At 44.7% G+C, this 26,367-nt stretch overlaps 1 protein-coding gene across 7 annotated transcripts in view; it reads left to right on the top strand.

Annotated features, from left to right (window-relative positions):
* Positions 1-6,702: 6,702 nt before the first annotated feature.
* The window catches only part of NVL (nuclear VCP like), a 98,401-nt gene continuing 78,736 nt past the window's right edge, over positions 6,703-26,367 (top strand). For 3 of the 7 annotated variants that reach the window (XR_004280232.1, XM_032319090.1, XM_032319087.1), the window contains exons 1-11: positions 6,703-6,836; positions 10,701-10,774; positions 13,364-13,416; positions 13,499-13,598; positions 17,909-17,966; positions 19,172-19,426; positions 21,018-21,147; positions 21,365-21,441; positions 21,937-22,071; positions 24,143-24,244; positions 25,843-25,960. Coding sequence is in view for 6 of the 7 variants with exons in the window: in XM_032319090.1 (XP_032174981.1) it covers positions 6,780-6,836; positions 10,701-10,774; positions 13,364-13,416; positions 13,499-13,598; positions 17,909-17,966; positions 19,172-19,426; positions 21,018-21,147; positions 21,365-21,441; positions 21,937-22,071; positions 24,143-24,244; positions 25,843-25,960 (1,159 nt within the window). In the remaining variant the exon portion in view is untranslated. The remainder of the gene's footprint in view (positions 6,837-10,700; positions 10,775-13,363; positions 13,417-13,498; positions 13,599-17,908; positions 17,967-19,171; positions 19,427-21,017; positions 21,148-21,364; positions 21,442-21,936; positions 22,072-24,142; positions 24,245-25,842; positions 25,961-26,367) is intronic. The other 4 variants (XM_032319084.1, XM_032319085.1, XM_032319089.1 and 1 more) reach the window with 3 other exon arrangements.

Here is a 26,367-nt window from a genome sequence, read left to right on the forward strand (position 1 = left end):
TATTGGAACACTTTCATGCTGATTGCTCGGGCTGTAATCTTCTAGCCCGTGGCTACTGTATGGGGAGGAGAAAGTCTGCCTTTTGGCTGGAAGTTAGTAGCCTGGTCAAAATGGTAATAAGACCCAAAAACTTGATGCCCTCTCTCTGTTCCTCTTCTTATACTAACTTGTCTGTCTTGGGCATGGGACAGCCACCTAAGTCACCAGGATGGCTGCCAATCTTAAGACTCCTGGGTGAAGTTTCCTCCTGATTGATCTAATGTGATCTCCTCCACATCCCTGGTCTAGCATCTTCTGGCCACTGGACCTCCACTGGGAGCCCGCTGAAACCAGTACCCAATTGAATTAAAACCCAACTGGGGACCGCTTCCTAGGGACGTTGGCTGTAAGGACCACATGTGTTGGAATGTTGCTTAGACTATGACAGATTTCAGTCTTTACTGTTTCTTGTCAGTGTCCTCTACTAAGTACTTAGAGCTACAGAATTCATTAATTTCCCCTTGTAAAACTTCTCTAGTATTTTCCGTGGGTTAAAAATGGCAGGGCATTAACACAACTTCCAGACTATAGGATGGCACAGTATCTTAGTCCATTCACCAGGCACCCATCTGTAGCCTAGGATGCAATGGGGAAGAAGAGGGATGCCAGCACCCTTTCAGGGCCTTTTACAGCGGGAATGCCTTCACAGGAAGGTAGAATGGTGATCAACAGTGATTTTTATTGAGAGATGCCTCCCGTCACTTTTAACACCTGGAATGTCTGACATACTGCATGAGATGCCACCCAGGAGTTGGGGGGGATTTTGGTAATGAACCTTCTTTACTTTTCTAGGAACATGGGATCCTCTTCTTCTGTTCCCAAGAGTTCTCCCTTGGGATCCCTTTTAACCCACTGGAATCAATTCAGATTACAAGATTTAAGAAAGAAAAAAATGATCTTCTTCTGTAACACTGAATGGCCTCAGTACTCCTTAGGAGATGAGGGAAAGTGGCCCATGAATGGGACATTAAGTTTCAAGTCAATCTGTCAGTTAGACCTCTTTTGCAGGGAGAAGGGCAAATGGACTAAAGTCCTATACGTCCAAGCTTTTACGGCCCTAAATCGGGATCTGGGCTGAAAGACCTCTTGTAGAGTGTGTTTAACCCTCAGTCCAGCCAACAGAGGCCCCCTCCCCAGATATACTGGATGATGACTGTCTAAATAGACAGACTCCTCTTAATAAACCTGAGTTGGAAGAATTGTCAGCCAGTCTAAAGAAAGAGAACACTGGCTCTATTGCTAACCCTCCTCCTTATAAACCCCAAGACCCCTTTGCCCCCAGCCCAGGGGGACATACCAGGAGCAGGACTCCCTCTCTTCCAGGAGCTCCATCTAAGTGGGGAATGCATCCTCTTAGGATTTGCAGCAGGAGTGGAGAAGTGGGCACAATTAGGGTCCATGTCCCATTCTCCATGGCAGACCTGGGTCAAGTAAAACCACAATTACGATGACATTCTAAAAATACTTCTCAATTTATTGAAGGCTTTCAAGAAGAATATATTATGTGTGATTTGACCTGGAAGGATATATGTATCATTTTAACTTGTTGTTGTCCCTCTGAGGAAAAAAACGAATTTGGGAGGGAGCACGGGAGTTCGCTGATAAGCCGGCAACTAGAGGAACATTCTCCAGCTGGGGGTGCGGCTGTCCCTGGCATGAAACCACACTGGAACTACTGAGAGGATAGTCCAGGGAGAGAAAAACAGGACCATATGATCACTTGTTTAAAAGAAAGAATGAAAAAAAGGATTTTCTAAACCTCTAAACTTTGATAAACTTCAGGAAGTTACACAAGGAACTTTTGAAAATCCAGCTCTATTTCAGGGACAATTGGAAGAGGCCATCTGTAAATACAGAAATTTGGACCCAGCCTCACCTGAGGGAGTAACCATACTAAACATAAGCCAGTTGGCACCTGACATCCTCTGAAAACTAACTAAAATGGCTTTAGGTCCTCAAACTCTCATCCAGCACCTACTAGAAGTAGCAACTGAAGTCTTTAATAACAGAGATATGACCTTAAGGCAAGAAAAGGACCGGAGAACTAAACGGCAGGGTAAGATACAGGCTCAAAAATAATGGCTGCTGCTATTGTGGTTTTCCCACAGCACCAGACTAACCGGGGACCAAAAAAAAAAAAAAAAAAAAAAAAAGCCAGTAACAGACAGAAAACTAGGTAAGTCCCCATGCTATACACGTGGCCAATTCGGACACTGGAGCAAAGACTATCCAAACATGTGCTCTCCACTAGGGCCGTGTCCTGTCTGTAAAGAAGCAGGACGTTGGAAGAGAGACTGTCCTCATCTCCAGAGAGAGAGGAAGACAGGAAATCACTTCCCTGCCTGAGAGTCGAAGCTGGAGGAGCTGGCATAACGGGGCCCTGAGGTTGGTCCGGCTCCTTCTGACATCAAGATGACTGAGCCCTGGGTTACTCTAGGTATGGGAGGCAAGTTTATCAATATTCTTACAGACACAGGAGCCCCTTTCTCTGTCCTTATTCAGCACTCCAGCCCTACTTGCCTTTCTTTTTTTTTCTTTTTTAAATTTTATTTATTTATTTATTTATTTAATTTTTTTTTAAAGATTTTATTTATTTATTTGACAGAGAGAGATCACAAGTGGGCAGACGCAGGCAGAGAGAGAGAGAGAGGAGGAAGCAGGCTCCCTGCTGAGCAGAGAGCCTGATGTGGGACTCGATCCCAGGACCCTGAGATCATGACCTGAGCCAAAGGCAGCGGCTTAACCCACTGAGCCACCCAGGCGCCCCCCTACTTGCCTTCCTAACCTTAAAGTTGTGGCATAGAAGGGGAAACTAAAACATCCTGTCAGACAAGGTCCTTAACCTGTAAATACAAAAGTCAGTTGGTCACTCGTGTTTTTCTAGTCCTTTGTCTTGTCTCAGTCCATTACTTGGATGAGATTTAATGTATAAATTGGGTAGCCAATTGGCTCTTCCTGTAGAGGGGGATGGCCTGTTCTCTTTAACATCTGGAGAGCTAGAACCATACCCAACTGTCACTTCCAATGTCTGGAAGGAAGTAAATCCACAGGTCTGGGATTGTGATACTGCAGGATAGGCTCTTACAGCCTGACCCGTCAAGGTGACCTTAAAAGACCCAACCAATATACCTCTAAAAAACAACATCCTCTAAAACCTGAGGCCAAAGCTGGGTTGCTACCACTTATTGATAAGTTTCTGAGACAAGGTATTTTAAAGCCTTATCAATCTCCTCATAACACCCCAGTTTTACCAGTAAAAAAGCCAAATGGGGACTATCGGATAGTACAAGACTTAAGAGCTATAAATGAGGCAGTAAGTAACGCCTATTCAACCCTTACTGCCAAATCCGCATACTATTCTCACCCACGTCCCTGGTAACACCAACTGGTTTATAGCACTTGACTTAAAAGATGCCTTTTTGCATCCCACTAAGTGAGGAAAGGCAGCCACTATTTGCTTTTGAATGGACCTCACCTTCAAGCCCACAGGTTGCTCAATGAACCTGGACGGTCTTACTATAAGGATTTAAAAACACTCCTCACCTATTTGGAGCTTCACTTACCAAAGATCTCCGTGATATATCCTTGTCTGAGGGGACAATAATTCAATATGTAGATGACATTCCAATCTGTAGTCCCAAGAAGGAGACATCTGATAAAAATTCTATAACTTTACTTAATTTTTTGACAGATAGATGGTATCGTGTATCCCCTAAAAAGGCACAAATATCTCAACAAAAAGTACACTGTTTAGGATATGAACTGACACCGGGTCACTGTATTCTATCTACTGATAGAAAAAAAGGCTATATTGGATCTAGAGCCTCCCACTACAAAAAAACAACTCCGGGGGCGCTTGGGTGGCTCAGTGGGTTAAAGCCTCTGCCTTCAGCTCAGGTAGTGATCCCAGGGTCCTGGGATTGAACCCCGCATCGGGCTCTCTGCTCAGTGGGGAGCCTGTTTCCTCCTCTCTCTGCCTGCCTCTCTGTCTACTTGTAATCTCTGTCTGTCAAATAAATGAATAAAATCTTAAAAAAAAAAAAAAACCCAAAACAACTCTGTACTTTTCTAGGTATGGCAGGTTTTTGCTGCCTATGGATTACTGGATGTGCACTCTTAGCCAAACCGTTGTACGGTTTTGTTAAAGGTCCTGATGAGGAATCTTTGCTCTGGACTAAAGCTCAGCAGATGGCCTTTCAAACCTTAAAAGCTAAACTCCTGTCAGCTCCAGCTGTGGCGTTACCAAATTTAGAAAAACCTTTCACTGTATACGAAGCAGAAGAGCACAGCCAAGCCTTGGGAGTTCTCACCCAAAAATTAAGAAATGAAGCTAGACTGGTGGGCTATTTTTTTTTAAAGATTTTATTTATTTATTTATTATTTTTAAAAAAGATTTATTTATTTATTTGACAGAGAGAGAGATCACAAGTAGGCAGAGAGGTGGGCAGAGAGAGAAGAAAGCAGGCTCCCTGCTAAGCAGAGAACCTGATGCGGGGCTCCATCCCAGGACCCCAAGACCATGACCTGAGCCGAAAGCAGAGGCTTTAACCCACTAAGCCATCCAGGGGCCCCTATTTTTTTTTTTTAAGATTTTATTTATTTGACAGAGAGAGATCACAAATAAGCAGAGCGACAGGCAGAGAGCGAGAGAAAGGAGGAAGCAGGCACCCCAGCAAGCAGAGAGACCCCAATGCAGGGTTCAATCCCAGGACCCTGGGATCATGACTCGAGCTGAAAGCAGAGGCTTTAACCCACTGACCCACCCAGGTGCCTCTAGCCTCCCAATTTAAAGCAAAGATGGACACGATCTGTTTTTAAATGGTATGATCACTTAACAATTATTCCCTAAATAGCATCCCCTTACTTAATATCAAAGTCACACAAATGTGCAAAGCATTCCTACAAAATAGAATGGCCTCCCTTTTTCCTTACCTCCTCTAGCCCCATTGTTTACAACCTGCCACCCTCACAACCCCAGGGCAGCAACTCTTCCTGTCCATGGGTCCTGTCCCCGTGCTTTAGTAAGTCACTTTTTTGCACCAGAGACGTCCTAAGAATTCTTTCTTACATTTTAAAACTTCGTCATGGGGACAAGACCCATGGATAGAAAAAGCTGCTGCAGAGTTGTGAGGGGTGACTGTTCATATACTTGGGAGTTGGGGGAGGTAACTAAGACAAAGGGAGGTTTCAAAAGGATTTTCATATGTTAAAGACTCACAGGTTACCAGAGACCTTAACCACTGTCTATGTAAGGTTGTTTTTCCCTCTACCAGGGCATTAACATGAAGACAGTTGGGAACCTCCTGGAGTAATGTCCCACAGGTCCCACCCAGGAGTTTGTGTGTGTGTGGGGGGGTGGACAATGCAGGGTGTCAGCTTGTCCTTTGACCTCAGCAAACCTTCTGTTCGTTCATCACATCATCCTGAATAAGGAGGTTAATACATCTAATTCCACCTCCCTCCACCCCCAACCTTAATAAACACTGTTGTCATGATGAAGTTTTAGAACGTAGGTGAGGTTCAGTGGAGTGAAGTCCGGAGCCAATGACCAAGAAAGAATTTTGTGCAAAATAGTGCTTTGGTGCAAAATAGTGGCTTATCAAAACATGGGGACAGGACCCGTGGGCAGAGAGCGCTGTTGCCCTGGGGTTATGAGAGGTGGCAGGTTAGGTACCACGGGGTTGGGGGAGGTAAGGAAAAGGGAGATTTCAATAGAACTTTCATATGCTAAAGAGGACCTAGAAAATACTGGATACCAGAGGCCTGGCCATTGCCAAGGTCGTTTTTTCCCTTTTCAGCAAGCTATTAACATTAAGATGTTGGAAGATTCCTAAAGAATGTCCCATAGGTGCCACCTAGGTGTGGGGGTGGGGGAAGGCTGCAGGGTGTCAGCTTTTGCTTTGTCCTCAGCCAGCCTTCTGTTCCCTCATCAGTCACAAGCCAGGACGACCTCAAATGGGAATCTTTTAAAACACTGTGAACCAAGCAAGCACACTGAAAGGAAAGCCAGTAACTGTGTTAACTGTCCCGTTATTTATGTCTTAACGCCTCACTTGCAAATACGGACCTTTACCAGAATTCTGGGCAGCTTCTAGGTCTAGCTGTAGTCCTGCGCTGGACGTGCTCCACAAACCAGCGGCGGAAAATCACTCAAGATGACAAGCTTTCCGAACGTTGCAGACGGTGTGGTCACCTGCGCACATCTGCGTGCACCTGCCTGCCCACCCCGCGCCCAGGTGCGGTCTCCCTGCGGAGCTAGGTGGCGCTGTGCTTTTACCCCTCCTTCATCGTCCTGGAGGTCTCTAGGTTTGGGGTTCATTACGATTCCGGCCCACACTAACTTTGCACGGAGCAGGGGGTGACTGGAACTTGACCCAGAACCCAAGCCGAGCCACGCAGCCCGAAAGGTGCTGGCCGTGGCCGCGCGCAGGCGTGTCCGCTCAGCGGGGAACAATAAAGTTGAGCGTGTTCAAAAGGGGTCCTTGTCTTCCAGGGCCCTCTGGACAAGCCTGCAAAATAAGACTCCCTGAAAGTCCCTGGGGTTGGCAGGTGTCGTTGTTCTCGGTGGCGTCTTCCTCACTGGCAGTGGGAAAGGACCTGCGGGGCGGCGCGAACGGCGGGCGGGCGGGCGCGGGCGGGCGCAGGCGGAGAGGGCGGCCCGGCGATCGTCGTGGGCAGCCCTGCGAGGACCCCGGGCCAGTGGAGCGGGCCGCCTACTTGGGGCTACCCTGACGCGTGCGATGAAGCCACGACCCGCGAGGTTCGTGGACAACAGGCTGAAGCAGCGAGTCGTGCAGGTAGATACTGTGCGCGGCCCCTTCTCGGCGGCTTCCAGGCCAGGCTGGACTGGCCGCCTGTCACGGCCCGGGTCCTGGGCGGTGCGTCGGCCGCCCTTCCGCCGCGCGGAACTGCTGGGAGCCGGGGTCCGGGCTGGTGCGGCGCCTGCGGAGACGGGGAAGGGGCGAGTGCAGCCAGCGAGGGGAAGAGCCAGCGAGGGGACTGGTGCAGTCCGGAGGCGACGGGACGGGACGGGGGCGGATGCAGCGCCCACGGAGTCGGGGAAAGGGCGCGTGCAGCCCCGGAGGAGCTGGGACGGGGCCTGGTGCAGCCCGGGAGGAGACGGGAAGGGGGCGGGTGTAGCGCCTGTGGAGACCGAGAAGGAGCGGGTGCAGCCCGGGAGGAGATAGAGAAGGAGCGGGTGCAGGCCGGGAGGAGCCGGAACGGGGTCGGTTCAGCACCTGTGGAGACGGAGAAGGAGCGGGCGCAGCGCGGGAGAGACGGGACGGGGCTGGGTGTAGCGCCTGTGGAAACGGAGAAGGAGCGGGTCTAGGCCGGGAGGAGACAGGGAAGGGGCGTGTGCAGCTCGGGAGGAGACGGGACGGGGGCGGGTGTAGCCTTGGAGGAGCTGGGGTCCGGGCGGCTGCAGCCGGGGAGAAGCCAGGATGGAGGCGAGTGTAGCCTGGAAGGAGCGAGGACAGCGGCGGTGCAGCCCGGGAGTAGCTGGCGAGGGGACAGGTGCAGTCCAGGAGGAGCCGGGACGGCGGTGGGTGCTTGGCATGGATCAGATGTTGTAATAGGCTCTTGCCAACGGGTTTTTCATTTTCATACTCATCTGTAGAAAGCGGTGTGTAGTAAATGTTTTGCAGTGAGTGGCACTGTCTGCCAGCAGTCTTAGGAGGAGGGAGAAATTTCTCAGCCCTCCGTACTCTGGGAGCTATATATTCTTTCCCTTTTGCTTCGCTAGTGCTGTAGTCCCCTTTTCGGACGGGTCTCTTCCTTCCAAACTCTTAAGTGTTGGAAGTGCCCTGAGCTCCTGCGTTGTTTCTCTAGACTCATTCCTCTCACCTACTTCCTAGGTGGTCTCCTCCAGTGTAAAATCTTTAAGTACTATCTATATGTTTTCTATACCTTCACTAAAATTACTATAAACATAAAATTAAATATAAATATATGAGTATATAAACAGATTCAATGAAAGTATATGTACATTTAATTTTTTATTTTTATTTTTTAATATTTATTTGAGAGAGAGAGCATGAGTTGTGGGGGCAGAGGACAGAGGGAGAGGGAGCAGCAGACCTCCTGTTAGCAGAGATACCGATTTGGGGATGGATCCTGGAACTTGGGGATCATGACCCGAGCCTAAGGGAGATGCCTCACTGACTGAGCCACCCAGATGCCCCATATATTCACGTTAAGTACTGTCTGTATAGTCCCAAGACTCATGTGTCTAGTGTGGATTTTATTTTAAATAACCGTCTGCCTACTCAACATTTCCTCTTGAATGTCTGATGGGTATCTCCCACATCAGATCCATACTGAATATTTTGATATTTGCCTCCAAACCTGTTTTTTTCCTATTGTTTTCTGTTTCAGTAAATGACACTACCATCCATCCAGTTGTAAGGGCCAAAACCCTTAAAAACCATTACTCCTTCTTTGTTTTGCTTTTTGTAACCAATTAATCAGCAATTTATTCGGCTTTACCATCAAAATCTACTGCAAACCCGGACACTCCTACCTCACTGTACCTCCAGCCATCATAGCCTAAACCGGTTTGATCTCTCCTAGTTCTATCTAAGGTCTGTTCTTTGCAGGGCAGCCAGGGAGGTCCTTTCAAAAGGAGCTTGGCAGAGCCCTGCTCAGAAAACCCCTCCGATGAACTCCCAGAGTTATCTAGAGAAAAACCCATCGTGAAGAATGTGATGTAGTCTGGCCCCTGTCTACTTTTTTGTCCTGTTTCCTTCTGCCATCCCCCTTACTTTCACTGTCGTCACCACACTGACCTCAGACCTGCCAGGCACATGACCTTCATTCCCGCAACTCACAGCTGCCTCTGGATGTTCCCACCACTGGCTGCTTTGCTGCGTTCAACCGATGTCTCAACAGTGATTCCTAATGGCTGAATCCAGTGGCCCTTACGCAGCCCTTCACCATTTCACGTTATCCATTTTTCTCTATTGCTTTTGCTTTGGCTTATTATGAAAGCAATAGGTTCTTATGCTTTAAAATAGAAGGGTCAGAAATGCATAAAAGGAAAGAAAGAATCCCTTCATCTTCATTTCTGTAGGGGTAACCATGGCGAGTTTCTGTTGTATCTTAAAGTTTTGTACATGTGTACACACTTGTGTCTATATATATGTGTGTGTATATGTATATATATTTATTCACACATAGAGGATCACCTGGTCTCTTGTCACTGGAGGCATTTATGCCGAGACCATTATCCTGTGTTAGGGATTCTTGAGAAGAAACTGCTGTCTGAAGTCAGGCATGCCTTGACTGGATGAGCAGCAGGCATTGAAACTTGGAAGTGGGGGGCGCCTGGGTGGCTCAGTGTGTTAAAGCCTCTGCCTTCGGCTCAGGTCATGATCCCAGGGTTCTGGGATTGGGCCCCGCATCCGGCTCTCTGCTCTGCGGAGAGCCTGCTTCCTCCTCTCTCTCTGCCTGCCTCTCTGCCTACTTGTGATCTCTCTGTGTCAAATGAATAAATAAAATGTTTGTTTAAAAAAAAAAATTAAAAAAAAAAAAAGAAACTTGGAAGTGGGCAGACATTCTGGGTTTGAAATCTGGCCCTGTAATTTACATGCTGCCAAGTAAGTAAGTGGCCTTTTAAAGTCTCTGAGACTTTCCCATGTATAAAGTGGGGGAGACCAACTTCCCTCATGGGACTGTGAGTGCTGCTAGAAGAATGAGTTAGAGGCCTGCAGCAGGTGCCCAGAGCCCTCAGTTTCTTGGGAGTTTTTCCTGGTGCCTCCAGGCCAAGTAATACCTGCTGGGTCTGTTTATTAAACAGTTAGATTCAAGCCACTTCCTGACTATTTAATCCAAGTAACTTAGTAGCATTTTGAAATAAGTGATTTATAAAAATGGGAAAATTAATATTGTTGTGTTTCATTCTTTTTTTTTTTTTTTAAAGATTTTATTTATTTATTTGACAGAGAGAGATCACAAGTAAACGGAGAGGCAGGCAGAGAGAAAGAGAGAGAGGGAAGCAGGCTTCTTGCCGAGCAGAGAGCCTGATGCGGGACTCGATCCCAGGACCCTGAGATCATGACCTGAGCCGAAGGCAGCGGCTTAACCCACTGAGCCACCCAGGCGCCCTGTTGTGTTTCATTCTTAAATAATCATATGTGAGTGGGGTTTGTATGCCCTTTGGGTCAGATTGACTCTGACGTTCTCATATCTGATTCCACATTAAATTTTGCAAGGGATTTACTTACAGCAACTGCTGAAAATCCAGTTTTGCAAAGATCTGACATCATCAAAAAGTGATTTAATATTGAAACCATGAGTTGTCTCTGGCCAGCAGTTCCTGCAGTATTGGACAGGTGGCAGATATTATGATGCTCCCTCAGACTTAAATAGCCCTTCATGCCTTTGTGAGCCTAGTGCTTTGTTCTGGGGTATTTGGGAATTTAGAGTGTTATAAGCCCTCACTTACAGCTATTTTAGTTATTGGTACCGTGCTATCATAGTGATTAATAATGTTAAATTCTCTAATTCCAGGCTTGATAATTATGTAGTGATTTTTTTAATGTTTCTGATACGCTTAATAATGAAGAGTTTACATTAAAGCATAAATGTTTGAATGGCTCAATCTCTGATTAAAATCACTGAGTTTAAAATAGTGTTGAAGTTTGTCTTATTTTCTGTTGTAGTACCTCACCAGTAACAAATGTGGCAAATATGTGGACATTGGAGTCTTAGCATCTGATTTACAAAGAATGTACAGGTAAAGAGGTGTAATCTCCAGATTCATGCCTTTATTTTATTTATTTATTTTTTTTTTAAAGATTTTATTTATTTGACAGAGAGAAATCACAAGTAGATGGAGAGGCAGGCAGAGAGAGAGAGAGAAGGAAGCAGGCTCCCTGCTGAGCAGAGAGCCCGATGTGGGACTCGATCCCAGGACCCTGAGATCCTGACCTGAGCGGAAGGCAGCGGCTTAACCCACTGAGCCACCCAGGCGCCCCACATGCCTTTATTTTTAGTTTCCATCCAATAATCCAGTTGATATTAATCACTGCTGGCATTTATTCACCAGTCCAAAAGTTTAGAATTCAGTCTAGGTATACAAAGATTTATCAATTACCTATTATATGCAAGATGCTGTCCTTGTTACTAAGGGAAATGGCTGCTGCTTCCCTTTCAGTACCTTACAGTCTGGTCAGGAGTATTGCCTTTTTTCCTGTCTCATTAAAGAATTAAAACCATCAGGTATGATCTCCCTGAGCTTCCTGGCTACCTTGAAACATCTCTAGGCTTCCCCCTAAAGATTCAGTTTTTCTCTTCTGTCTCTAACTTCACCTTTCCTGATACCTCACTCCATGAATTATCACCACTTTGTATATTTCAGACCCTCTGTTTTCTTTTTCTCAGTATACTAGTTTGCTAGGACTGCCATAAAAAAATATCGGACAGGGCACCTTGGTGGTTCATTCATTAAGCATCTGCCTTTGGCTCAGGTCATGATCCCAGGGTCCTGGGATCAAGCCCGGCATCAGGCTTCCCGCAGAGCCTGCTTCTCTCTCTGCCACTACCCTTGCTTGTGTTCCCTCTCTTGCTGTGTCTCTCTCTGTCAAATAAATAAACAAAATCTTTAAAAAAAAAATAAAGAAAAAAATGAATCTGAGGTAGGGGATCTTAAACTACAGAAGCTTAAAGTCTCACAGTTGTGGGGCAGAAGTCAGGGATCATTCAAGGCTCTGCCTGGGTTGGTTTCTCCTGAGGTCTCTCCTTGCCTTGCAGGTGACTGTCTTCTTCCTGTGTCCTCACCTGCTCTTTCCTCTGTGCATCTGTCTGTATCCTAATCTCTTACTCTTTTAAGATTTTATTTCTAAGTATTCTCTATGCCCAGTGTGGGACTCAAACTCAGAACCGTGAGATCAGCAGTCACGTGCTCCACTGACTGAGCCAATCAGGTGCCCCTCTTACTCTTATAAAAACACCAGTTGTATTGGATTAGTTTGCTTCATTGCTTTGTCCTGTGGGCCCACTAGGATGGCCGCCCTGCCCTTAAGAGGGACAGTGCCACTTTCCAGATCTGGACCCCTGGGCCCAAGGCAGTGGTGGCAGCCCTCCAACCTCTGAGCCTCCTTTAGAGTCATTCATACCTTTCCTTGAAGGGTCATGTGTGTCCACAGCTGATGGCCCCTCCTGTATAATCTTAGAACTTCAGTCGTATTCCTTCCTTCATCTTTCCTGTCTCTTCCAGTACAAGCTGCCAGTAGTTCTGATGCTGTAACCCCATTTCTTTTTTTTTATTTTTTTAATAGATTATTTATTTATTTATTTATTTGACAGAGATCACAAGTAGGCAGAAAGGCAGGCAGAGAGAGAGAGAGAGAGGAGGAAGCAGGCTGCCTGCTGAGCATAGAGCCTGATGTGAGGCTCCATCCCAGGACCCTGGGATCATGACCTGAGCCAAAGGCAGAGGCTTTAACCCACTGAGCCACCCAGGCGCCCCATAACCCCATTTCTTTCTTTCTTTTTTTTTTTTTCTAAAGATTTTATTTACTTGACAGAGAGATCACAAGTAGGCAGAGAGGCAGGCAGAGAGAGAGGGGGAAGCAGACTCCCCACTGAGCAGAGAACCCCATGTGGGGCTCGATACCAGGACCCGGAGATCATGACCTGACCCGAAGGCCGAGGCCTAACCCACTGAGCCACCCAGGCGCCCCTGTAACCCCATTTCTTTTTTCTTTTTCTTTTCTTTTAAGATTTTATTTATTTATTTCACAAGTAGGCAGAGAGACAGGCAGAGAGAGGAGGAAGCAGCCTCCCCACTGAGCAGAGAGCCCGACGCGGGGCTCAATCCCAGGACCCTGAGACCACAACCTAAGCTGAAGGCCGAGGCTTAACCCACTGAGCCACCCAGGTGCCCCTGTAACTCCATTTCTAATCAAGAAAATTTTATGGGTCCCTGGGTGGATCAGTTGGTTAAGTGTCTACCTTCGGCTCAGGCCCTGGGATCAAGCCCTGTGTTGAGCTCCTTGCTCAGTGGGGAGTCTCCTCCCTCTGCCTCTGCTTCTTCCCCTGCTCATGTTATCTCTCTCTTTCTCTGTCTCTCTGAAATACATAAAATTTCAAAAGAAAAAAATTTATAGTAGTGAAATGTAAACTCAGAATTTCCTTGAAAATAAGCTTTTTTTTTTTAAGGATTTTTATTTGTCAGAGAGAGAGTGAAAATAAGCTTATGGTCAGGGTGAATACAGTGACATACTTACATACTTGTGCAAATTAATGTGATCAATTTAGATTGAGTCTAATGGGAAAACGTTGGTGGAGACCACTGTACTAAGACTCTTTTCATGTTTTTCAGTATAGACTACGGTCGAAGAAAAAGAAATGCTTTTAGGATTCAGGTAGAAAAAGGTGAGTCTTTTAGTGTTAGAACTGAATTATTAATGAAGTTAAAGAATTGTTTTAGGTCATGACATTTTTCTCTTTGTTTCAGTATTTAATATAATTACTAGTGAGAAAGAACTTAAGGATCTAACAGAATTGGAAGATGAACATCTGGCAAAAAGAGCAAGACAAGACGAAGACGATAATGAGTAAGGATTACAGAAAAGGAACTGTTTTTCTTAAGCGGGAGCCCAGTCACATTGCATTTCTATTTGCAAAATTTTCAGTGGCTCTTCATCGCCAGCGTTGGCTACATGTAATACTTAATCTGTCTCCAGATCTTTGCTTCAGGCCTACTGAATACTCACAGTTGCCCAAAGAGGACACATTTTTGTGCCTTTGTGTGAGTGGCTTTCTGTAACTCCCACCCAGCCTTCAAGACGCCACATTAGTGCCTTTGTTGGGCCGTCTTAGATGCCTTTCTGCAGATTTCCTTAACTCCTATTTATAGATATTTGTGATGTTGCTTGTTATATGGTGTTGAGATTGTTATGTATGTATCTGCAACAGACCCATCTCATTATCCGTGTTTTCCTCTGCCCTAATACAATGCCAGATACGTAAAAAGGTACCAACTAATTTTGTCATTTAAGTAATAATATTGAGGGTTTTTATCATGAATGGGTATTACATTTTCAAATGCTCTTTATGCACTTAATGAAGGATTTTGCTATGTTTTTTCCCTTTGTTCTATTAATTTGGTGAATTATGTTGATTTTTTTGAGTGTTAAGCGGGTCTTACATCCTGGGAAACACCCTACTTGGTCCTGATGTATTATCCTTCTTAGATATTGGAAAATCCTGTTTGCTAATCTTTTTTTGTATGTGGTTATGTCTCTATTCATACTGGTGTGCATTTTTTTCTTTTAAAGATTTTGTTTATTTAACAGAGAGATAGCAAGAGAAGGAACACGAGCAGGGGGAGTGGAAGAGGGAGCCCTTTGCAAGGGTCTGTCTCAGGATCCTGGGATCATGACCTAAGCTGAAGGCAGATGCTTAATAACTACCACCAGGCACCCCCATTTCTTTCCTCTTTTGCAGTGTCTTCATCAAGTTTTGGTATTAGGGTTGTACTGACTTCATAATATTAGCTGGAAAATGTTTTTATGTCTCTATTTGATGAAAAAGTTAGCGTAGTATTACTGTTGTTCTATCTTAGTTTGTTAGAATTCACCTAGAATTCATGTTGACCTAGAGGCTTCTTTTTGGAAGGGGTTTAGGTAACATTTATTTTTGCTAGATCTAGGGCTCTTCCTATCTTCTTTTTCTTTTATCAGTGTTGGTAAATTGTGCTTTTAAGGGAACATTTCCATTTCAGCTAGGGTGTGGAATTTGTTGGCATAAAGTTCAAGATAACCCTCTCATTTTCCTTTCAATGTCTGTAGTATTGTGTTGGTAGCTCCTTTTCACTTTGCTGCCTTTTCATTTGGATTTACCATCATTTTCTTAACTAGTTCAACATTTGGTTCTTTCCAGTTTTGCACTATCGTGCACATAGTAAGTAATCCTTTAGGACATATCTTGTATACATTTTTAAAGATTTTACTTATTTATTTGACAGAGAGCACAAGCAAGGAGAGTGGCAGGCAGAGAGAGGGAGAAGCAGGCTTTGTACTTAGCAGGGAGCCCTATGTGGGGCTTGATCCCAGGAACTTGGGATCAGGACCCGAGCCAAAGGCAGACACCAACTGAGCCACCCAGGCACCCCCATTTCTTTGTTTTTTTTTAATGTTAAATTCCTGAAGTGGTTTGTCTGGGGTCAAGGATACATTTTTGAGATTTCCGATACATTTGGAGTTGTCTTCCAAACAGTTGTCTGGGTTCATACTCCCAGCAGTTTTGTATAAAAAGTGCACTTCTTTTCTTTTCTTCTTTTTTTTTTAAGATTTTATTTATTTCTTAGATTGAGAGAGACAGGGAAAGAGTGTGCACAAGCAGAGGGAACAGCAGGCAGAGAGAGAAATAGACTTCCTGCTGAGGAGCAGCCTGATGCAGAACTCGATCCCAGGACGCTGGGATCATGAGCCGAAGGCAGATGTATAACCGACTGAGCCACCCAGGTGTCCCTAAAGAGTGCATTTCTATGCACCCCTGTACATACAGGACCACCCCTGTGGTCCTAGTAGTACTATTCTTTAATCTTTGCCAGCTTCTTAGGTGAAAATTGATATATTTTTATTTGTAGTTTTTTATAACTTGTGAAGTTCAATTTTTTTTTTGACTGTTTCATCTTTTTTCTGTTAGTTGCTAGCTTATGGGTTTTGTCTCTTCATTTGAGAGGTATTCGAATTTTCCATATTAGTTGTCAGATATATTTGTATAAAATAATACTACCTTGTATAGGTATTGCACATGCTTGTTCCATTCTGCCATTTGTTTTTTATTTTTGTTTAAAGTGTCTTTTGGGGCACCTGGATGGTTCACTTGGTTAAGCAGCTGCCTTCGGCTCAGGTCATGATCTTAGGCTCCTGGGTTCAAGTCTTGCATCGGGCTGCCTGCTCAGTGAGGAGCCTGCTTCTCCCTCTCCCTCTGCCTCTGCCCTTACGCCCTGCTCATGTTCTCTCTCCCTCCCCATCTCAAATAAATAAATAAATAAATAAATAAATAAATAAATAAAATCTTTAAAAAAAAGTGTTTTTTGATTAGAGAACCTAGTCCAATTTGTCAGTCTTTATGGTTGATGCTGATATACTTAGAAAGCTCTATCACAGGAGTATCTGGGATAATTACTGTACTTTTGCTTATTTATTTACAGCTTTATATTTAACTCTTTAGTCTGCTTGTATTTGTAGGGTGTGACTCATAGGCAAAATGGATTTTTTTCCTAAATAGTTGAATAATTCACCTTCTTTACATTGATTAGAAATGCCCAAACTTATATTATTAGAATTTAATGAATAACAAGAGAATTCATGTCTTAATTATAAAAATGGGACATAACATTCACGTAAGCCTTTTTGCTTAAAAAGAGTCCTTTACTTACTGATTATTTTCTAAAGACATTTGATTAAATAGTAGCAGGGTCCTATAGTTTCCTGAAGCTATTAAGTATCAACTCTGCGTTATGATGAACCGAGACTGCATTTTCAGTTTGTACTTGTTAGGATTTATGCCTGTTCCTTACTGTAGGATATGAAAACCTCTGTGTACGTTCATTTCTCATGGACAGACTTGGGAAAGCTGCACTTGGTCATGTGACTGGGTCATATAGAATTTGTTAATTTGTTACTTAGTTATTTAATTATGGCTTGCTGGAATATTTCCCCTTTTTTGGCATCTGATATTCCTAATGAGACCCTTGGGTCAGATAGGAATTTGCATTTCACTTTTATTAATTGCTAGGATTAAGATAACCACAATTTATTAAGCATTTATTATGTACTCTAAGGACTTGGTGAGCTTCTGTTGAATCTTCTAATAAGCCAGTGAGGTGGGTATTATTTATTCTCCCTCTTTATAGATAGGGAAGCAGGTCCTCACAGAGATTAAGTAGAAGCTAGTAACCGCACTGTTGAATGTTGAATCCAGATTTCTCTTAACTCCAAAGCCTGGACTATTAACTACCATAATATTTTGCCTTAGTGTATATATATTTTTTAATTTTTATTTATTTTTTAATTTCTTTTCCATGTTTCAGAATTCATTGTTTATGAACCACACCCAGTGCTCCATGCAATATGTGCCCTCCATAACACCCAGCACCAGGCTCACCCAACCTCCCACTCCACTCCCCTCCCCTCCAAAACCCTCGGTTTGTTTCTCAGAGTCCATAGTCTCTCCTGGTTCGTTTCCCCCTCTGATTTCCCCCAACTCCCTTCTCTCCGTCTCCCCATGTCCTCCGTGTTATTTCTTATGCTCCACAAGTAAGTGAAACCGTATGATAATTGATTCTCTCTGCTTGACTTATTTCATTTAGCATAATCTCTTCCAGTCCTGTCCATGTTGATATAAAAGTTGGGTATTCATCCTTTCTGATGGAGGCATAATATTACATAGTATATATGGACCACATCTTCTTTATCCATTGTCCATTGAAGGGCATCTTGGTTCTTTGCATAGTTTGGCGACTATGGCCATTGCTGCTAAGAACATTGGGGTACACATGGCTCTTCTTTTCACTACATCTCTATCTTTGGGGTAAATACCCAGTAGTGTCTTAGTATATTTTTTTGTTTGGGTAGTAAATTTTTTAGGATGTGGGAGAAAAGCCTTTAAAATGTTTCTTTTCGGGGGGCGCCTGGGTGGCTCAGTGGGTTAAAGCCTCTGCCTTCGGCTCGGGTCATGATCCCGGGGTCCTGGGATCAAGCCCCGCATCGGGCTCTCCGATCAGCAGGGAGCCTGCTTCCTCCTCTCTCTCTGCCTGCCTCTCCGCCTACTTGTGATCTCTGTCTGTCAAATAAATAAATAAAGTCTTTAAAAAAAATTTTAAAAAAATGTTTCTTTTCTTCTTCTCACTGAGGTATACTGAAAGCTATTCAGATGATGATTCAAATATGGAAGACTACCCAGATCCACAGGTAAGTCAGACATTTAATGGACCCATTTTGATTTTTTAAAAAAATCATTATGAACACTTCTTAAAAAAATCAGTGTGGAATAGAATAAGAGACTTTGAACACCTCATCAATAAATAATTGAAAACTTTCTATGTATAGTGCTGAAGAATTCTCCGGATGGCCATCCTTTCAGTATTTGTGTTTATGGCTTATTTTATAAGGAAGAAAAGGGGAAGAGAGTGGCCAGAAACAAGGGCATAGGGGAAGAGAAAGGGGAATTATCAGTAAAAATTGAGAAAAGGATACATTTTCTGTCAAAGAGTTGACATTTCCAAGAAGTAGGCTTTGATTGAAGGGAAATGTAGAAATAATATGCCAGATGATTTGTAACTTACTGTATTTTTTCCCTAATGGTAATTCAGTTCTTAAATTTATTAACAAAGTTAGAATGATAATGAGTTCTATCTGATTCTGTATTGAATTGATGGGATAGTAGTGACTCTCCTTGACAACCAGCTTATTTTTACACCTGATTCTGTTGTATTTCTTTTTATTTTAAAATTTTTTTTTATTATTTTATTTTTTTAAAAATATTTTTGTTTATTTATTTGACAGAGAGAGAGATCACAAGTAGGCAGAGACGGGCAGAGAGAGAGGGGAAGCAGGCTCCCCACCGAGCAGAGAGCCCGATGTGGGGTTCGATCCCAGGACCCTGAGACCATGACCTGAGCCAAAGGCAGAGGCTCAACCCACTGAACCACCCAGGTGTCCCACTGTTGTATTTTTTTTTTTTTAAGATTTTATTTATTTATTTGACAGACAGAGATCACAAGTAGGCAGAGAGAGGGGGGGAAGCAGACTCCCCACTGAGCAGACAGCCTGATGCGGGGCTCGATCCCATGACCCTGGGACCATGACCCAAGCCTAAGGCAGAGGTGGCCTGAGCCACCCAGGCGCTCCCATTGTTGTATTTTTTAAAAGGGAGTTTACTTGCTTGATTTTATTTAACTTTTTATTTAACATTTATGAATTGGTGCATTAACTTGAGGTGAAGTGGGGGGACATCATTTGTGAACAGTAAATGTTTGTTTATGAAGCATCTTATTGTAAACCCCTGTGTTTTCTGGCTGAAATGCTGTGAGAGAAGGTGGGTAGTGGAATTTACAGGTAACCAGCTTCCCATGAGTACCTTCAAGTAATTCATGCTGATGTCATGTTTCTGCCAGGCAGCAAATCACATGAACAGCTCCCTACTCTCCTTATATCGGAAAGGACATTCTGATTCTGTTTCAAGTACTCCCGAGATGGAGCCCAGAGAAACCACTGGTTCGACCCCATGGACACCTTCGGGAACAGGCTCCATCCCGTTAAAGACCCCGGCCAGAGGTTCTGAGGGAGGGTGGTTTATCGACAGAACTGGTGGAAAGATGGACCTGACAGATGAGAAGAGTAATCACAAGAAGCCAGGATCTGAGATAGAGGTATTTGTTGTAGTGGAATTTTAGCCCTAAGTAGTTGGAGCACATTACCACCTTTTCACTTGATGTAACATCAGCAGATTCTTGTGTTTCTTGAAGGGCATGGGGATTTGGAAGCATACAGAGAACGAGGTCATGTCGCCACCATTTCTGTCCAGGTCTAAGCCTTAACTACTGAAATAACCTCCCCCCAGTTTATTTTCCATACGCAGATGTCATTTTATTTGTTTAAGATTTTATTTATTTGAGAGGGAGAGCACAGAGGGAGAGGGAGATGCAGACTCCACACTGAGCACAGGGAGCCCTTTGCAGGACTAGATCCCAGGACCCCGAGATCATGACTTAGCTGATATCAGACACTTAACTGACTGAGCCATCCAGGCACCCCACAGTTGTTGTTTTTATAAGTCAGATTGTTCCCATTCATGTATTAAAAATGGCTTTGTTCAGTCTAATCCAAGGCCTTACAGTAGCCAGGAAAATTGTGCACACGGCTACCCTACTTGCTCTTCAGTCATCTCAGCCACCGTGGCCTTGAACACCCCATGCATGCTCACCTGGGGCCTATGCGGTTGTGCTTCTATCTGGTACTGTCCCCAGATTCCTGTGACTCATATCTTCTTTCCCTGTAATCTTGTCAGTGTCCTTTTCTGATGTGTAAAATATCCCGTAGTTGGATACTGTTTTTCTGACTCCCCTTCATCTCCTTTTTGTCAAGCACTTAGGACCACTTAAACTTACTGAGTAATTCTCTTATTGGGTTTTTTTCTTTGACTTTCCTCACTAGAACATCAGCTTCAGGGGAATAGGACCTTTGGTTTATTTAATAGTGTCTCCCTGGCTAAAATGCAGCTAATGGGGGCACCTGGGTGGCTCAGTCAGTCGAGGTCTGAATCTTGACTTTGGTTCTGGTCATGGTCTCAGGGTCCTGGGATTGAGCACAGCATAGGGCTCTGCTCTGGGCAAGGAGCCTGCTTGAGAGTCTCTCTCTCTCTCTCTGCCCCTGCCCCTACTCATGCACACGTGTGCATGCTCTCTCTCTCTCTCTCTCTCTCTCTGTCTCATTCTCTCTAAAATAAATAACTAAAATCTCAAAAATGCATCTGACATATAGTTGTCACTTTGTTGAATTAGTGCCTAATGAGCCTTCCAAGGTGCATTTACCAGTGCGGGTTAAAAAATAGGTACTTTGGGCATGTGTTAGAGAAAGTTGGTTGTTCTGGGAGGAAGGGAAGTTAGTGCTAAACCAGTGTGTGGCTCACTTTGAGCTTAGGGTAATAACTTGAGGGAGCCTGCCCAAATGGTACACCATGAAAATACAGTGTAAGCAGTGTAAGTAGATACCCTTTTTTTTTTTCTTTAAAAACCTTTCTAAGTTCCACCCAGGGATCCAGGGTTCTGGAATTGAGTCCCACATCAGGCTCCCTGTTCAGCGGGAAACCTGCTTCTCCCACTCCATCTCCCCCTGCTTGTGTTCCCTCTCTTGCTGTCTCTCTGTCAAATAAATAAATAAAATCTTTAAAAAAAAAGGAAAGAAAGAAATACTGGTGCTGTGATTTCGAGTAGGGCATATCAAAACTTCTTTTCTTTCCAGGATTCCAAGGATGCTTCTCTTCTGGAGAGTAGTGAAAAAAGGAAAAGTAGGCTGAAGAGCAAAGGAAGCAAAAGGAAGAAAGACCTTCAGGAAGCAGATGGAGAAATAGAAGCTGTCCTGAAGCGGAAAGGTGCGCTGTGAGTCCTGGGGGGTGGGAGGGGGGCTGACCAGTGGGCTCAGGGAGTGGCGTCCTCAGTCCCAGCCCTTGTGCCTGGACCTGCCGTGTGCAGCGATGTTTGTGAGAAAAATCTTCACTGTCCCATGGACCTTGGTTTCCTTAGACATTATTCAGTAGAATTCTGAGTTACTACTGAATCACTAATCTTTTCATCTCTTTTGTGTACAAGCTAAAGCCAAGGAGCTAGAGTTACAGGTCTCCAAGGTGAAGTTTGAAGACGTCGGAGGCAATGATACGACATTAAAGGTTAGCTCGAGTGCAGAATTTTACTGAGATGGGCTTATTGCCAAACTGTTACTCCAACAAAGTCTGCCTCTTTGTTTCTGGTAGGAACTGGGGGTGAAAAGGAGTCTAGGGAGGGGAGAAGGGCAAACCCGGCTTGTACCTTCAGGGTGCTGAGGGGGAAAGAAGTGTAGTACCTTCTACTTCGCCACGACTGGAATTATAGTGTATGGAAGATACGTGTTTTGTGAGTGGTACTGTTGTGGCAGAAGTAGGAATGACAATGACTGTTCACTTAGCATCTGCTCTGTTCCACTTCCCACGCGTCATGTCCGTGATGCCGCGAGGTGGGTGCTCTGACAGCTGGGGGTGGGGGGCATGGAGAGGGTCCTCCACCAGGCACCAGAGCTGGGCTGCAGCCTTGGCTTCAGGCTAGTTGGGAGGACAGGCCGATTGCTTCCATGGGGTTCACTCCCTCTTGGGCTGAGAAAGATGTCTTTCCTGTCTGTTCCCTGCCAGGAAGTCTGCAAGATGCTTATCCACATGCGTCACCCTGAGGTGTACTGCCACCTGGGCGCCACCCCACCTCGCGGAGTCCTGCTGCACGGGCCACCGGGCTGCGGGAAGACCTTGCTGGCGCACGCCATTGCTGGGGTGAGGTTGGTCTTTGACTCTGTGGCTTTTGGTCCTTGTGTCCTTGTTCCTCTTAGGTCAACCTGAACCAGAATTGGCATCTTCTCTGGAGGATCAATTTCTCTCCATTGTTTTTTGTTTTTTGTTTTTAAAGATTTTATTTATCCATTGGACAGACAGTAGTAGTAGACACAAGAAGGCAGAGAGGCAGGCAGAGAGAGAGGAAGGGAAGCAGGCTCCCCACTGAGCAGAGAGCCTGATGTGGGGCTCCATCCCAGGACCTTGGGATCATGACCTGAGCCGAAGGCAGAGGCTTTAACCCACTGAGCCACCCAGGTGCCCCTCTCCATTGTTGTTTTTTTTTTTTAAGATTTTATTTATTTATTTGACACACAGAGAAGGGGCACAAGCAGGGGCATCTGGGGCAGGTAGAAGGAGAGGGAGACTCCCTGCTGAGCAGGGAGCAGGGTGCGGGGCTCTATCCTAGGACCCTGAGATCATGACCTGAACCGAAGGCAGACATCTAACCACCTGAGCAACCCAGGTGCCCTCCATTTTTCTCTCCATTTTTCCCTCTTTCCTGCTGTTGTGTGCTTTAATGCAGCCAGTTACTTAGATGGCAGGGGTTGGGTGGGAAGCAAAGTGTTGTGGCTATAAACAGCCTTTTTTTTTTAACACACAATTTATGTTTTGGCTACTTTCTTTCCCTTTAAGCCAGTGCTTCTTAAAAGCAGTAAATAAGAAAATGAAGGATCGTATTGTTTTTCACAGAACTAAAGTTACTCAAAATTTCCATTCAGAGTCATATTCTTACACTTTTTTTTAAGGTTTTCTTTCTTAATTTTTTTTTTTTTTTTAAAGATTTTATTTATTTATCAGAGAGAGAGAGGGGGAGAGAGCAAGCACAGGCAGACAGAATGGCAGGCAGAGGCAGAGGGAGAAGCAGGCTCCCCGCTCAGCAAGGAGCCCGATGCGGGACTCAATCCCAGGACTCTGGGATCATGACCTGAGCCGAAGGCAGCTGCTTAACCAACTGAGCCACCCAGGCGTCCCTTTTCTTAATTTTTAAATAATCAAGAGATCAAGAGTCAAACGCTCCATCGATTGAGCCGGCCAGGCACCCCATGTTCTTGTACTTTTTAATATGAAAATAGCATTTCTAAATGGTGATCTTAGGTGGCAAAATACAGAGATAGCAATCTTTAATCTCATCAGATTTTTCAGAAACTGTGTTGGGTGGTAAAATGCACAACATCCGAGTGACTGCAGTTTAAAGAATTGCATTTATACCTGTGACTAATAGGTTAGTGCTCTGCACAGGGAGCTTGTTCGTACAGGAGAACTGATGGATTTGGCTCATTCGTTCCTCTGTTTTGACGAAACTATTGTGTGACCACCACGTGGCAGACACTGAAATATAGTGAGGCATATAGCAAACCCAATCTTGTAGGAGAGGTTGTGTGAGGCCACCATCACACAAATAAATGTCCACAGTCAGTAGCGGTCATGAATGGGAGACTTGGGGTGCGGCACATGGGTGGCATCTCTGTGGGATGTCCATGGCTGAGGCAGTGATTTTCAGAATGAGTAGGAATGTGCAGTCAGGCTGGTTATTGTGTGTTGCCGGCAGGGGGTGCAGTGCTGCACTTGCCCCTCCTTCATGTCGGGAGCCTGTCCTCTGACTGGTAACGGGCACCTGCCCCATAGGCCAGGTGAGACAAGCCAGTTGTGCCAGTGGGACACAACTGTATCGTGATCCTGCTTCTCTTTTCCAGCAGATAAATAACTGGAACTTTCTGGCTCAGCTCTAAGCAGGGGGACCTGTCTCTGGAGAGCCAAGTCCCTTTACTCAGAAGAGGTGACAGCAGGGTTGCAGAGTGCCTTTAATAAAGTGAACACAAGTGGCAGGTGTCCAGGTGCTATGTTTGAGCAAACTGTAGATTTTTAAATAATCAGCCCAACACAAAAAGATGAAGTTGCTCAGAAAATCGGGTACTCAAACCAGGAAATTTTGAGAGAGGGACTGAATAAGGAACAGGTAGGAAAGATAAATTCTGACAATGTGATCATTCTTTAATGTGTTTCTACCCAGGAACTGGACCTCCCAATTCTGAAGGTAGCTGCCACAGAGATTGTGTCCGGAGTGTCTGGGGAGTCGGAGCAGAAGCTGAGGGAGCTGTTTGAGCAGGCCGTGGTGAGTCAGACACATGCTGGGTCATCAGGTCGCCCATGGTTACGACTGAGAGCCTGCGATGGCTAAATACTTCCAACTATTCACGGGTACTGACTGTTGGCTAAACTCACCTGTTTAATGTCAAGTCAGGCATAAGTGTAACTGGTGAGGAGTTTGAGGCTGTCGTAGCCAGTGGTTGTGTGTTGAAAATAGATTATCCTGGTCTTGTTTCCTTTCCTTTCACTTTCCCCAAGTTAAGTTTAGCAAACAGTTTGTAAGCAGTGTGAAAATTGTTCACCTTTAGGATTATCTCATTATAAAAGCAGCCATAGAAATCCAGGATAAACTCTTCTCTACTTGCCTCTTTGAATCAGTGAAAAGAAAATCCTGTTACCAGAGAAATTATAGATTGGATTTTATCCCAGCTATAATTCCTTTTGTTAAAACATGGTTGATGGCCAATGTTCCCAGTCCCTGTTACCTAATGAAGCAGCACTAGGGGGCATGGGTCAAAGGATAAAATGGTCCAGGCAGATCCCTTGGTGCTTCTGTCCAGCTGAACTCTGATGACCATCACTTGCTCCTCCTTCCTCTTTTTCTCACTGGGTTTCCCGGCCGTGGGCAGATGCTGTTGTGCTCGCCCCCAAGACCACTGTCTGTGAGCTGACTGACTGGGTGTTGCCTACAGTCCTCGCTGCCCCTTGGCCCGTGTTGTCACTGGGAGGATTGGAAGCGAGCTGGCCAGATCTTCCCTTTAGTTGCTGTGGTCCCCATGGTGTTGAGACGCCTTAGCCGGGCTGAGAGTCTGACCCTTAGCATGATCAGTGTCCCTGAAGAATTAGGAATGAGCTTGCTGGAGATTGCATGTCTCGATAGTTTTATTTAAATTTTTCATATTAATCGATCCTCCTCTCTTTTTATTTGTTTTTATTGTGGTAAAATAAGTTAAACTTGCCATTTTAAACATTTTTTAAGTGTACAGTTCTGTGGTGTTAATAAATATATTCACTCACATGTTTTGTGACCATCACCCTTAACGTCTCCCCAGCCTGACCGCATGCTCACTGGCCACTGGCCCACGCCCTCCCTCCCCAGCCCCTCGCTGCCACTCTGTTCCCCGTGGCTGTGGCTTTGCTCCAGGCAGTCGGTGCTTCTTTCGGAATCTCCTCTGTCCACTCTGAGCTTTGAAGAACACACGGGGAAGGTTCTGGTCATCCACACGGCAGTACTGGGGACTCCCTTCTTTCCTCAGTGCGTTCTTCACGGCTGGCTACTGCTGGTTCTCCGGCTTGGCTTGTGCTCCCTCCTGGGTTGTACCTCATAGCATTGCAGATACTGCTCGCTGATGACAGAATTTCAGTAACTTGGTCACCGCAAAGCATGGGTGGATGAGAGAGTTGGAAGCTTGATAGCCTGTGTGCAGTCTCTCATTGTCCTCTCTGCGGTGACTTAAGTCATATCAAAGCAGACAGGATCATGCTGGGACCTGCCTTCTTCAGTGCTGCTCATTGGCTGAATGGCGTGAGAACTCCAGAATTTTTTAAAACATTACATACTAAACTATGCTGCAGTGTGGGGAATGTCTTTGTGATTGTCTTCTGTGATATTTTTATTTCTAGTCAAATGCACCCTGTGTCCTTTTTATTGATGAAATTGATGCTATTACCCCCAAGAGGGAAGTTGCTTCAAAAGACATGGAACGAAGAATTGTAGCCCAGCTCCTCACCTGCATGGATGGTCAGTTGAAAGTAATTCATTTTCAGATAATACGTTGTGGGTTCTTTTAATAGTGTGAGTAGCATGAGGATATAAGATGTTTGGGTGAAATAACACCGAGTAAAAAATCCTTTTCTTAAAGGATTGTATTGTTAATTTTTTGGAGTACATCTTACAGTTATTTTAATGTGTTTATGCATACATGCGAGCATACTGACATTGTTTTGCTTTGTACAGTGCTGCGATTGCACCACTCACATTGTTCTAGGACTTGCTGTGTATATCTTAGTGCTCCTGAGAAATGTGGCTATTTTAATGCATTTAAATTTACCTTTTAACTCCTGCATGGTGTTCTTTAGGATGGACTTACTATATTGCATGTAAGCATTCCCATTTTGATTGATGTTTAAGTTGTTTTGTTTTTTGCT

This window comes from Mustela erminea, chromosome 17 (genome assembly GCF_009829155.1).
Source record: "Mustela erminea isolate mMusErm1 chromosome 17, mMusErm1.Pri, whole genome shotgun sequence".
NCBI classification, from domain to species: domain Eukaryota; kingdom Metazoa; phylum Chordata; class Mammalia; order Carnivora; family Mustelidae; genus Mustela; species Mustela erminea.